Source organism: Micromys minutus, assembly GCF_963924665.1.
Source record: "Micromys minutus genome assembly, chromosome: 21".
Taxonomy (NCBI): domain Eukaryota; kingdom Metazoa; phylum Chordata; class Mammalia; order Rodentia; family Muridae; genus Micromys; species Micromys minutus.
The window spans coordinates 33,222,703-33,234,902 of NC_137956.1; the positions used below are offsets into that span (position 1 = coordinate 33,222,703).

The 12,200-nt window shown below is 45.3% G+C and overlaps 1 protein-coding gene across 2 annotated transcripts in view; it reads right to left on the reverse strand.

Annotated features, from left to right (window-relative positions):
* Positions 1–12,200, reverse strand: part of EPHB1 (EPH receptor B1) — a gene marked incomplete at its 5' end in the record, with an annotated part of 415,761 nt that overhangs the window by 4,819 nt on the left and 398,742 nt on the right. For both annotated transcript variants that reach the window (XM_080934568.1, XM_080934567.1), the window contains 2 exons: positions 1,472–1,665; positions 8,919–9,068. In XM_080934568.1, the coding sequence (XP_080790694.1) occupies positions 1,472–1,665; positions 8,919–9,068 (344 nt within the window). The remainder of the gene's footprint in view (positions 1–1,471; positions 1,666–8,918; positions 9,069–12,200) is intronic.

Sequence of the window (12,200 nt, forward strand, 5' to 3'; positions counted from 1 at the left end):
AGCTCAGTCAACAACACACACTGGTTGGTATTGGTATTCGGTTGAGGGGGGTGGGGAGACAGTGGCTCCTTTATCAACTGAAATCACCCAAATTTGTGGACTCGAAGATGTGGATCTGTTAAAGATACATATGATTTACCACAACCTTGACAATTCTACTGGCAACCGTTTTCTTTTCCCTGCTACCCACAAAGAATGGAGTGAAATAGCCACCCAGCAAGGACTATCCTTTTTCTGAACAGACTCATGGTAGAGGTGCAGATGACTGAACCAGCCACCTTCACACCAGCCATCTCGATGTCACTCCAGCTCCACATCCAACTTCCCTCTGGGCCGTGAGAGTTTACACCATGTATCTTGGCAGGCCCATGGCCCGCTTTAAGACACTTCTTTCCTTCGGGGATCCTTTCGTTCTCCTTCATAAGGCCCACTCTGTACCCAGGTATGCATATCATACCCAAAGCCCTCTCTTCAACCCTAACACACAACAAGCCCTTCGGCAGGTGCTCACTGTTCTGAAAAAAAAAAAATCAAGATCATGCCTGATACGCCCAGTGGATGCTGAGTGATGCTGTTTCTCCAGTTTCCACAACTTCTGTTTAGTGACTGGCTGACCCTAAGCCTCTGACTCTTCACAGGCTTCCATCTCTATGGTCATCTAGTCACTGTGCTCTGGCCCTTCGTGTCTCATCTGCAATGGTACCACCAGATACTTCTCTGCTGCAATCAGATGTACGGACTCTAGGCGTTCTGCACAGGACTATACCATGTCAGCCACTAGGATCTCAATCTCACTTTTGGAGAAATGGTCAACCAATCTAATAATGGTCATCATCTGTTCCTACATCATTTTAAACTCCACAGTGGCAAGACCTACATTCTACCAGTACCAGCACTGGGTATGGAGACTGGTTCACCTACTACATTTTGGTTGGAAAGAGAAATTTAAAAAAAAAAAAGAATTAAAGCAAACGTATCTAAGGAAATTACAGCAGATGTAGCTGACAGCTATTTTGTGCATCCATTCATATCAAGCGACTCTGCGTTGTATTTCTTTGTCCCGCAGGAATCAGACAGAGCCTTAGCCTATCTAGCTGTTGTCCAAACCCCAAGCCTAGATAGCTAATGCAGTTAACAAAGAGATGCCTCCTTAGAAACAAAATCATCTAGAAATAGTGTGTCACGGATCATATTAGATACAGTCCACTAATGCAGAGCCCAGTGCTGAGTCCACTGTCTGCCAAGAGATGGTGGAAACCAGACCAGGTCTCTGCCTATCCGTCCACAATGGACACAGCATATATTTTACAGATGGGGAAGATACAAAGAAGGCAACAATCTGGGAATGTCTTTTATTGGTGAACAATCTGTGCCACTCCAACTTTGTCCTAGACAGAGCAAAGGCTGCCAGCCATGCCCCTGGCAATGAGAACCACCACATCTAGGCTTTGCCCCGCTCCACTAGACTCACACAGCGGTGATGGTTGCCACAGTCTTGAGACTAGCTGGGTTCCGGATCATCTTGTCCAGGGTGTTGACGATCTCTGCAAAACGGGGCCGGCTATTGCGATCCTTCTGCCAACAGTCCAGCATGAGCTGGTGCAGGGCAGCTGGGCAGTCCATAGGAGGGGGCAGCCGGTAGTCCTGCTCAATGGCATTGATGACCTGTATCGGTACAAAAGGATCACTATGACTAGGAACTGTCCTACTAGCTAGTCATTAGAATATTAGCCCCAAAGATGGGATGTTCTCCAGCCAGGTTGACGCAAGTGCTTTCATGGGTCACCACATATTTCCTGTCATAGGATCTTCTGAGATCTTGGTTTTCCTACCTAGGAAGTAAATACCAGAGACCCTTTGGGTCTCCTGTACTTGGTGTAGGGTCTGATACAACTGGTCTCTGTAAATATTTATTTAAGAATAAGAGGGTCAGCAGACTGGGGAGATAGGTCATTGGTTAAGAGCACTTGCTGCTCTTGCAGAAGACCCGGGATTGGTTGCCAGTGCCCACATCAGGCAGCTCATAACATTTTCCAATTCCAGTCCTGTGGGATCTTATTCCTCTTCTAGACTCTTCTGCTACTACCTGCCCCGGGGTGCACATATAGACAAACAGACATAAATACAAATAAAAACATAAGTAGGTTTTGAGAATGAGTAGGTGGAGCTAGAGATATGCCTTGGTGGTAAAGAGTGTGGACTGCACAGCTCAAACAGTGTACAGCTCATAGTGACCTGTAACTCCAGAACTCCAGCTCTAGAGAGATTCAATGTTTCTGGCCTCTGAGGGTACTAGCACTGCCATGTGTGCACACATGCACACACACACACACACACACACACACACACACACACAAATGACATAGGAGCTAAGCATGGTATGCAGACTTTAGTAAATCTAGCACTTTAGAGGCTGAGGTAGAAGGAGTCTGAGTTCTGGGCTAGCCTGGGCTAGTTTAAAAGACTTTTTGCAAACAAAAGAAAACAGAAGGCATGGAGGAGATCAAATCACAACAGTGGCAGATGTTAGGTGGAAACCTGGCTATTTATAAAGGTTGTCCCAAAAGCCTGAGATGGCCTCTTTCATTCCTGAGGGAAAAGAAAGGGAGAAGATGAATCAGCAAGCTCCACTCCATGCTGGGACCCTTCAGATGCTTCCAGTGTGAGGCTGCCCTCAGCCTCCTAAGATGCAGCCTTAAAAGGACTGGAGACCAAGGTCAAGAAAGTCTTCTGTGCAGCAACAACAGCCCTCAGAGCAAGATGGGGGTCACAGAGTAAGTTAGCATCTCTAATCCAGTATGGGTGGTTTTCACTACCTCTGCTGGAAAAAAAAACTTTGCAAATGTTTTAAGAACCTTTCAGTGGCTTACTATTTGGATTTATGTGTATTTTCACACTGATTTTTTAAAAATAATTATTTTATGTATGAGTGCTCTGCTGCATATACATCCACATGTCAGAAGAGGGCATCAGATCCCCGTCTAGATGGTTGTGAGCCACCATGTGGTTGCTGGGAATTGAACTCAGGACCTCTGGCAGAGCAGCCAGTGCTCTTAACTGCTGAGCCATCTCTCCAGCCCCAAAACTGTAATTCTTAGTTCTCAAATCATGTAAGTCAATTGTGTCTTTTCTTCATTTTTTGTATTAGAAAAAAACCATAAACAGTCCAAGTTCTAAGCATATGATACTCACAGAACAACAGAAAGCTGGACTCTAACCAGCCTTCAAAGTGTTGTCACCACTGAAGTGGAAATAAGCTCACACACACTAGTCAGGCAGGCACAAGGGTGAACTGTGTCACTGTACAGCATAGTCTTGCTTTCATAAAAATGTCATAGCAAAACAGAGCCAAGCACACACACACACACACACACACACACACACACACACACACATACACACACACACACCTTGGTTGGATACACTATGGGGCAAATTACGGTCACCTCTGGACAGGGAGGAACATGGATGCTCCTTATGTTTTTCTTCTTGCTTGTTTGTATTCTATTGTCTGTAATAATTGTGAATTGATTTTATATTAAACAGGTGAAGCACCTCAAACAACAAAGAAAATTATCTGCAGTTCTGTAATTTTCTGGTATTTTTAACCTCGACTTACAAAAAAAAAAAAAAAATTCAGATTCATTTCAACTGATTATTCTTTTCTTTCTAACCTTGTAAACTGGTCAAAAAAGTGACCATCCTCAATCAGCTTATATTTTTGCAATTTGTGTGAATGGTCAATAGGGTATGAAATAATAGTAACTGAGTGACTAGGACAGGCTCCTTTGAAGAGTATATGGCACTGACTAATTTTCAACCCCTTCAGAGGGCTGTCAGTTAAATTCTCTTCTATCCTCTCTGGAGGACATTGTGGCCATATTTTTTCCCATGATGAAAATGAAGAGATAATCAATGAAATACTGTGCCTGAGACCTATGGTAATAGGCTGTGGCTAAAACACACAGGCTACCAGCCTTTGAGATGTCTGAGAGACAGCTGTTGTAATCTAACCCTAGAGGCCACAGCACTCAGCAAGAGCCCTCGTGGTATTTATAGGCTGAAGCAGGGTGGAGGAATCTATGGGAACCAGCAACTGGGTATTGGTCTCATTAAGATGACTCATTGACACCTGCCCTTTTCTAACTCCTTCTAAGCAAGCAGACTGAGGGGCATGGAATCTCCAAACAGGGAGACAAGTCCACCTAGTGCTCAGAGGAGCTTTGTCTGGGTCACTTAAGGCCAAGCTCAATAAGGCCAGCAGGAGGGGCTAGAGTCCAGGTCCCCAGTCTCATGGGGTCTGGGGATTCTAAAGTCCTCTGTGCAAGGCAGCAGAAGACCTTAGTGTCCCCCCTAAACTCTTGAAACTGCTATACAAACTAATTCTCCCCATAAGCAAATCAACCCCCTTCCCTGTCTCAGAGGAACTGAGCAGCACTGGTGCAGGAGCACTACACTTACACTGGGGACCCAAGCACCCTAGATGGGGCAGCAAGAAGATGGGGGCCACCCACATATATGCCAACTCTTCTGCCTATGAGCTTTCCACCTAAGCAATACCCCCTTGTTGATAACTGCCCTACTGTTTGTTTGCTTTGGTATTTCCTCTATCTGTTTCGCATGCTAATCTTTCGAAGAGGATATCAAAATGTCACTAGCTCTTGCTCTCCAGAAACATCAGCCGTAGTGGCTGTGTTGGTGACAGTACCTACATAAGGATTGGAGGTGTGGGCTAGTGGATCCTGGTTCAAATTTTCCTTGTTTTTAATCTATGAACTCTAAGGATGGTCAATGGACCATAAACTGCACAGTGGGTTTCTGGAAAGACCCGATGACACAATGAAGGGGTGCATGCTCAGTGCTACATAAATAACTGAGAGAGAAGTCCTCATTGTGTGGAGGGAGTTATTACTAAACCTCTTCTCTAGTGGGTAACTTTCCTTTAAGTAGGAAGCTGCTACTGCCATTTGAAAAGAGGGGAAAGGTAGCGTTTGAGATCATCAAGTCCACAGTAAGGACACATGGTGACCATATCCCATTTCTCACCTTTTTTCTATGAAGGACAACCATGAGAACTCGTCTCACATTCATATTTAAAAATGGGAGAGAATTTATTCCATCAGCTATTATTTCTAGATGACCCTATTGCTATTATTCAAGCTGATACCCAAGCACTGAGACTTCTAAAGTCTTTATCCTTTGTAGTAGTTACATTTCTTATGGCTAAGAGGGGACAGAAGCAACTTAAGGCAGGGATGAACTGTTTTGGCTCACAGCTTCATGGAGCTCACAGCCTATGGTGGTTGGGAAGGCATGGCAGAGGTCAAGGTCAGCTGTTACTTCTTACACAGTGCCACCCAGGAAGCAGAGAGCTTAGGCCAGAAGGGATGTTGCCTATAATCCTCAATGCCTGTTTGCCAGTGAGCTGCACCCTCTAGCTAGGACTCAGCTCTTAAAGGTTCCACATTCTCCGAAAACAGCATCTCCAGCTGGAAACCAAGTGTGAAGACACATGAACCTATGATGGGGATTTCACACTCAAACCGTAGCACTCTTATGATTTAGATATGTCTGCAAAGGGCATGTGTTCAAGGCTTGTTCAGTAGCCTATGGTGCTAGAAGGAGGTGGTGTAACCTTCAGGAAGTGTGAACTAGCTTGAGAAAGAGAACATCACTGAAGCCATGCTTTTGAATGTGGTATTGGCAACCTGCCTTCTTTTCCCTTTCCTTTTTGTTTCCTGACCCTGCTAGTTGACAAACATCTTCATCAGCCACAAGCCCCACCACCTTGATGGCCCACAGAGTCCTGGAAGCCATGAAGTCAGCCAACTGGGAATGACATCTTAAAAAAATGAAACAAAACAAAAAACAAAACCCCTTACAGTTTCTGTCTAGCAGGAGTGAATATCAGCTGGGAGGAGTTCTAGGGCCCTTTCTTGATTCATAGCAGGGTGAAGTTTATTAATATCAAGAGTGGCATTTGAGGTCAGCCTGGTGTACAAAGCCAGTTCTGGGATAGCCAGGGCTACACAGAGAAACTCTGCTTCTAAATTTAAAAAGGAAGGAAAGAAAGAAAGAAAGAAAGAAAGAAGGAAGGAAGGAAAGAAAGAAAGACAGAAAGGAAGGAAGGAAGGAAGGAAGAAGAGAGGGAGGGAGGGAAGGAGGAAGGAAGGAAGAAGAAAAAAGAAAGAAAAAAGAAAGATGGAAAGAAAGAAAGACAGGAAAGAAGGAAGAAGAGAGGGAGGGAGGGAGGGAGGGAGGAAGGAAGAAGAAAAAAGAAAAAAGAAAGAAAAAGAAAGAAAGAAAGAAAGAAGAAAGAAAGAGCGAATGAACAAGAGAAAGGAAGAGGGAGGTGTTTTGGTAGATATGAGAAGTAATCCAGGCAACTCAACCTGAGCTTGCTGCATAGGCTGCTATAACTCTTTTGAAAACCCTGCAAAGTCTAGTATAAGTAAACATCCTTGGGCAAAAAACCCAAAATGCGAGATAGTGACTCCTTGTGCTCATATGAGCCCAGAGATGGCAGCAGGGGGCTCAGAGATGGCAGCAGGGGGTGGCTGGATTGGACCCAGGAGCCTGTAGAAAATCCTTAGTATTTTTAGGTATTATAGGAAGTCACTGTAGCATCTCTGGAAAGTGAGCAAAGTCCCTCCCTCAAATTCTGAGTTGAGTTCTTGGCTGCATGCATATTTCCCATTAGTGAGCTGGAGGCAGGTGGTACCTACTCGACCCTGAACTGGGAAGAGTGAAGTGGAGGAGCGCAGAGCACTGGAGGAACCAGGGCAGAGAGGGTTAAGTTGAGCTCTGATGTTTCAATGAAGCCTCAGCTCCTCTCCACAGACACTGCGACTCTCATTATCTCTGTCAATCAGATCCAAGCAGCACAAGTTCCAAGTTGTTCTCTCTGGCTGACAAACTCTCTGTACATGTTCAAAGACCTTCCTGGGCTCCAGAAGCCCAATTACCAGCACTCCGACTTGCCTCTGCAATTCTCTTCCTTAAAGCCTTTTCAATTGTCATCTGTAAAATCCTTCACAGTCACCACCTCTTTGCTTTCTGATGAGTGTGACTGCAGCCCGGCTGTTGGGAGCCCCTCCTGTCTCTCTCCCAGGCCAGGTCCCAGGAGATTTCTAAATGAGCATGATGTCACCTCCTGTTCCCATTAGGAAGAGAACTGCACTTGGGACAAGGCTTAGGGACTCTATTTTGGAAAAAATACAACAACAACAAAAAAGAGAGAATTATCGACTATTGTGCAGATGTTCACATTTCCTCTGAGTCTGCACTCAAACATCAAATATCCAGGAAGTCTCCTCCCTCCTCCTAAATGCTCCCCAAACCCTCAGTATATGCCACTGGACTGTAAACCCCTCAAGAATGAAATCAACCAGTGAAAAGCTTAGTCACCATTAGCACAAGTTGACTGTGTTGAATGGATGTTTTGGGAATTCTTGAAACCCAGTGTCAGAAATTCTATTTGCTCTCAGCACAAGTGAAAGCCTTGCCTGCGAATATCTTAAGTGTCAAATCTCGCCTGTCTGTTTTGTAATCCATTCTATGTGAGCTGAATTGTTCTTTATCGGATTAGGGTCTCTGGGTGGGGACAAGATGGGCCTGCATTGTCTGGCTAGCATTTCTCACTTAGATGCTATAGATGGAAGATGTGTGCAGCCGATTTCATAAAAGCAGTCGAGTTGCTGTCGGCTCCATCACTTACTGATTGGACACACTACAGGAGCAGAGGCGAGGCGTGGCTAATCACAGATAATAGAGGACCTGGATACCACATGGTTGCCATCAGGACCTGGTTAAGGATGCAGTCATCTCATCTGCTCTGAACTACAGCACCCGACACACACCAGCACCAAGTACTGTCCCACAGTCACCCCAGATCCTCTTCTCCTAATTTCACTGGAAAACTGCCACCTTTCTCAGTCTTCAGAGAAGACTGTCTCTTCCAGTGAAGAACCTTGAGAAGATAAGAACTGCCCCAGTGAAGATAGGAAGAGGAAACAAGAGACACATGTATATGGGTTTTGCAAGCCTCTGAGCACCAAGGGTGAAAGTGGCCATTCAAAACAAAGAAGAGTGGTCAGTCTAAGAGGATACCCTAGGGCAAAGGCAGTATTGGAATCCAGGCAAGGGTTCTGATGGTCATCTTAGCAGATCCAAATGATCCCAAAGCTTTTGTTACTCTTTACTATGAAGCAACTTCTCATCCAGAAAGAACATCTCCAAAAAAAAAAAAAATGCCTCTACTTATAGCATCTTTAATGGTTTCTTCCTTCCCATTCTCATCCTCCTCAGGGAGGTCTACCTGGAGGGGAGATTGATGGCCTCCTTACCACCCATAGACAGAGTCCTGTTCCTGCAGCCAGTCTGAAGTTGACCACCTTTGGGAAGCTTTCTTAGTGCCCTCTTTGCTAATATTAGCACAGATTCACTAAGGCTTGGTTCTTGGGAAAGAAAGGCTCCTTATCTTTCCTCTCTTTAAGCTGATGGCAATGCCTTGGGAACTGCACCTTACTTAGAGCAACACAACCCTCATAGGCCCAGCAAGATGTGGACTCAGGCCATGACTTTCAGACCAGCCCCTCCTCCCCCTCTGATCCCTATCACATACGTGTGAAAGAAACATTGGCTAGGAATTGCTGAAGAGTTCCTTGCTTGGTTTAGGTAGGGTCTTGTTATGGCTCATGGCTAATCAGAAAAATTCTGCTACCTTTATAGACTTTGTGGTTTGTGACCCTGGTGTGTTCCACGCAGGGTTCTCTGGAACACAATTTAGACATCCATGACAAATGTGTCTCTGCATCCCTGACTGATTTCAACTTTAGGGTTATAAGGAGGACTTGCATTCATGGGCATGAGGTATACTTAGAGGGTGTTCACATCAATTAGATGAGGCTGATACTTACATCTTGATTGGACATATCCCAGTAGGGTCTCTCTCCAAATGACATTACTTCCCACATGACAATCCCGTAGCTCCAGACATCGCTGGCTGAAGTAAACTTGCGGTAAGCAATGGCCTCTGGAGCTGTCCATCTCACAGGGATCTTCCCTCCCTAGAAGAAGGTAAAACCAAACCGAGTCGGTTCGTAAAAGTCAAAAGAAACAGGCATTCGTCTTATTCTACACTATACCCTGCACTGCCCCAGCCTGTATATCAGGACCACCACAAACTGCTTGACCCACAAGCAATAAACGTTGACAGTAGTCTACTTAGAGGAGCTATGGGGGACCAGCAAGGAGATTCCACACAGCAAGGGGATGGCAGTGATGAGATTTCACCATCCCACCCTCATACTCCGCATTGATTTCACCATCTTTGCTGGTAAGGGGTGGGAAGAGAGAGTACAAGCATCCTAGATTCACTAGAACCACAACAGATTGGCTGTCAGAGATGCAAGCTATGGTTGTCATTGTCTCAAGTCTATGCAGACACCACAGGTTTGCTGCTAGAGGTATTCAAGTTAAACAGAAGCCTTGGTATTGATGGCAGGAGGTATACTTGGATGGGCATTCATATCAATTAGAGGTGACTGCTATTTACATCTTGATTGGACATACTCCAGTATGGTCTCTCTCTAATTGACACGATTTCCCATAGAAATGCAATGAACCCTAAGGTTCCACAGGGCATACTGGGGACCCTGAAAAGTCACACCAGCTACACCTCTCTTACTGCTCATACTGTGCTCCATTTCTGAGGAAAGGTTTTTTTCCTAGCTCCATGTTCTTGTCCTACTTATAGCCATGGGTTACACGGCATAGGAGGAGCCCTTGGCCTGTCTGTATGGTGGGCACCCCAGATGCCTTTCAGAAGAGTCCAGGATCTAGGAGATTAGAGATCCTGTTTCCAAAGGGCTGATCTGGTTTTGCTTGTCTGTTTTTTTGCTTTGTTTTATTTTTTTGTTTTCTTCATTTTGTCTTGAGTGCCATATTGAATATGTCCCTGCATGGCCCTTATATGGCTTCTAGACCTGGCCAGCACTGCTAGCCTAAGAGCCAAAATCATCTTAAGCAATACTTAGTCAGTGAATGAGCGAACCACACCTGCATCTGCTGGGCCTTGTTAGAGGAGGATCTGGGGTCTCAGAGAAGAGCCCACCCAGTGAGGCTACAAACTTCTCTCAATGTTTATGAAATAATGGGGAGGCATACCAGGAAACAAACTCAAAATGTAGTTAATGCACTTGAAAAAGGAAGGGGGTAAGGACAGAGGTTAGCTGGGGTGGGTCTAAAAAAATGAGGCACTAGTTTTGACACAAGTGCTGGCCTTTCCTACCTATGGGACCACAGAAAGTAGCCAATCCCTATGGAATCCTGATTATTAGCTGGACAGCCTGGTCATCCTGTGTCCTGAGTAAGGGGCTACTGTTCATGGACATCTGATGGCATACTGCCTGTGTATTAACTACTTTTCTCACTGTGTGCTAATCTGATGGCATACTGCCTGTGTATTAACTACTTTTCTCACTGTGTGCTAATCTGATGGCATACTGCCTGTGTAGTAACTACTTTTCTCACTGTGTTCTAATCTGATGGCATACTGCCTGTGTATTAACTACTTTTCTCACTGTGTTCTAATCTGATGGCATACTGCCTGTGTAATAACTACTTTTCTCACTGTGTTCTAATCTGATGGCATACTGCCTGTGTATTAACTACTTTTCTCACTGTGTGCTAATCTGATGGCATACTGCCTGTGTAGTAACTACTTTTCTCACTGTGTTCTAATCTGATGACATACTGCCTGTGTATTAACTACTTTTCTCACTGTGTGCTAATCTGATGGCATACTGCCTGTGTATTAACTACGTTTCTCACTGTGTGCTAACTACTGTTTCTACTGTGCTCAACTTGCTGTCAAAGGGAAATCCAGACATTGCAGTAAAGAGCTAAAGCAGTTCAGCCTAGCTGAGGCCAGTGATTCCTCAGAAGGAACCAGAGACTGGTAAGTGTGAGATAGAAAGCAAGGCAGTTTGGGTTGTCCTGCACACATATCTGCACTGACTTTAAAAGTTAATGTGATCCATGTCAATGTTGCCACCCAAACACATCACTCTTTAGGACACGTGTGGCTTTTTTTTTTTTCTACCCATCGTGCTAAATACCATATGTCATCACATAGTACTGTTCTGTGCCTGGACAGGGATTCACTCCACAATCCCTGAAACTAAGGGACCCAGACAATGGAAGCTACATGAAGGGGCAACAGACCCTACCCTACCTTCTTTCCTCCTAAGACTCCTGCTTAGGTGCTAGGAGGCTAACTTTTTTATATGGAACACTCTCACAATCCATTCACATCACCAACACCTACAGTGGAGTTCAGCAAAACATGCCTGTTGAGTGTATAAGTGGTAAATCTACAGGACGGGGGGGGAGGGGGAGCAACAGTAAGCATCACAGGATGGGGGGGAAGCAACAGTAAGCATCACAGGATGGGGGGCGCAACAGTAAGCAGCACAGGATGGGGGGAGCAACAGTAAGCATCACAGGATGGGGGGAGCAACAGTAAGCAGCAAAGTGTATTTCTATCTGGTGTACTCTCCAAGGCTGGGAGAAATAAAGGCCACCTGGCCCAGGCCTCCCCCGGAACATGTCCAACTTTCTGCAAAGAAGACAGTCCTGATTTCCCCTGTGGACCCTGGCAGGCTTTTGTGGTGGGAGATGTCCTCAGCTCAAATGCCAGAAACATGACAAATACCTGGAGGCTTAGGCTGCCCTGCTCTGTCCTCACATCCCCCAGAGCACAGATGCGTTCACTAGCTTTAGCAATATGGTACCATGGCTGAGAAGAGAGGTGCAACCATCGGATTAACCAGTAACTGCCAAACACATAAATGTCCGTGGGTGACAGCTCAGAGGGCCTTGCTCTGTGTTGTACTTGAAAGAGAGACTGTTGTCATATCTGAGATAGACAGACTTCACCAAAGGGAAAGAGCTTTTGCTCTTTCAAAATACTTGAGTTGGGTCGGGGAGATGGCTCAGTCAGTAAAGTGCTTGCCTTGCAACCATGGGGACCCAAGTTTGATCCCCAGAAACAATATAAAGAAGGCCAGATGTGGTGCCCTATATTTGTAATCCCAATGTATATATATGCCTGGGGCTCATGGTCATCCAGCCTAACCTACATGGTATATGTGTACACACACACACACACACACACACACACACACACACACACAAAA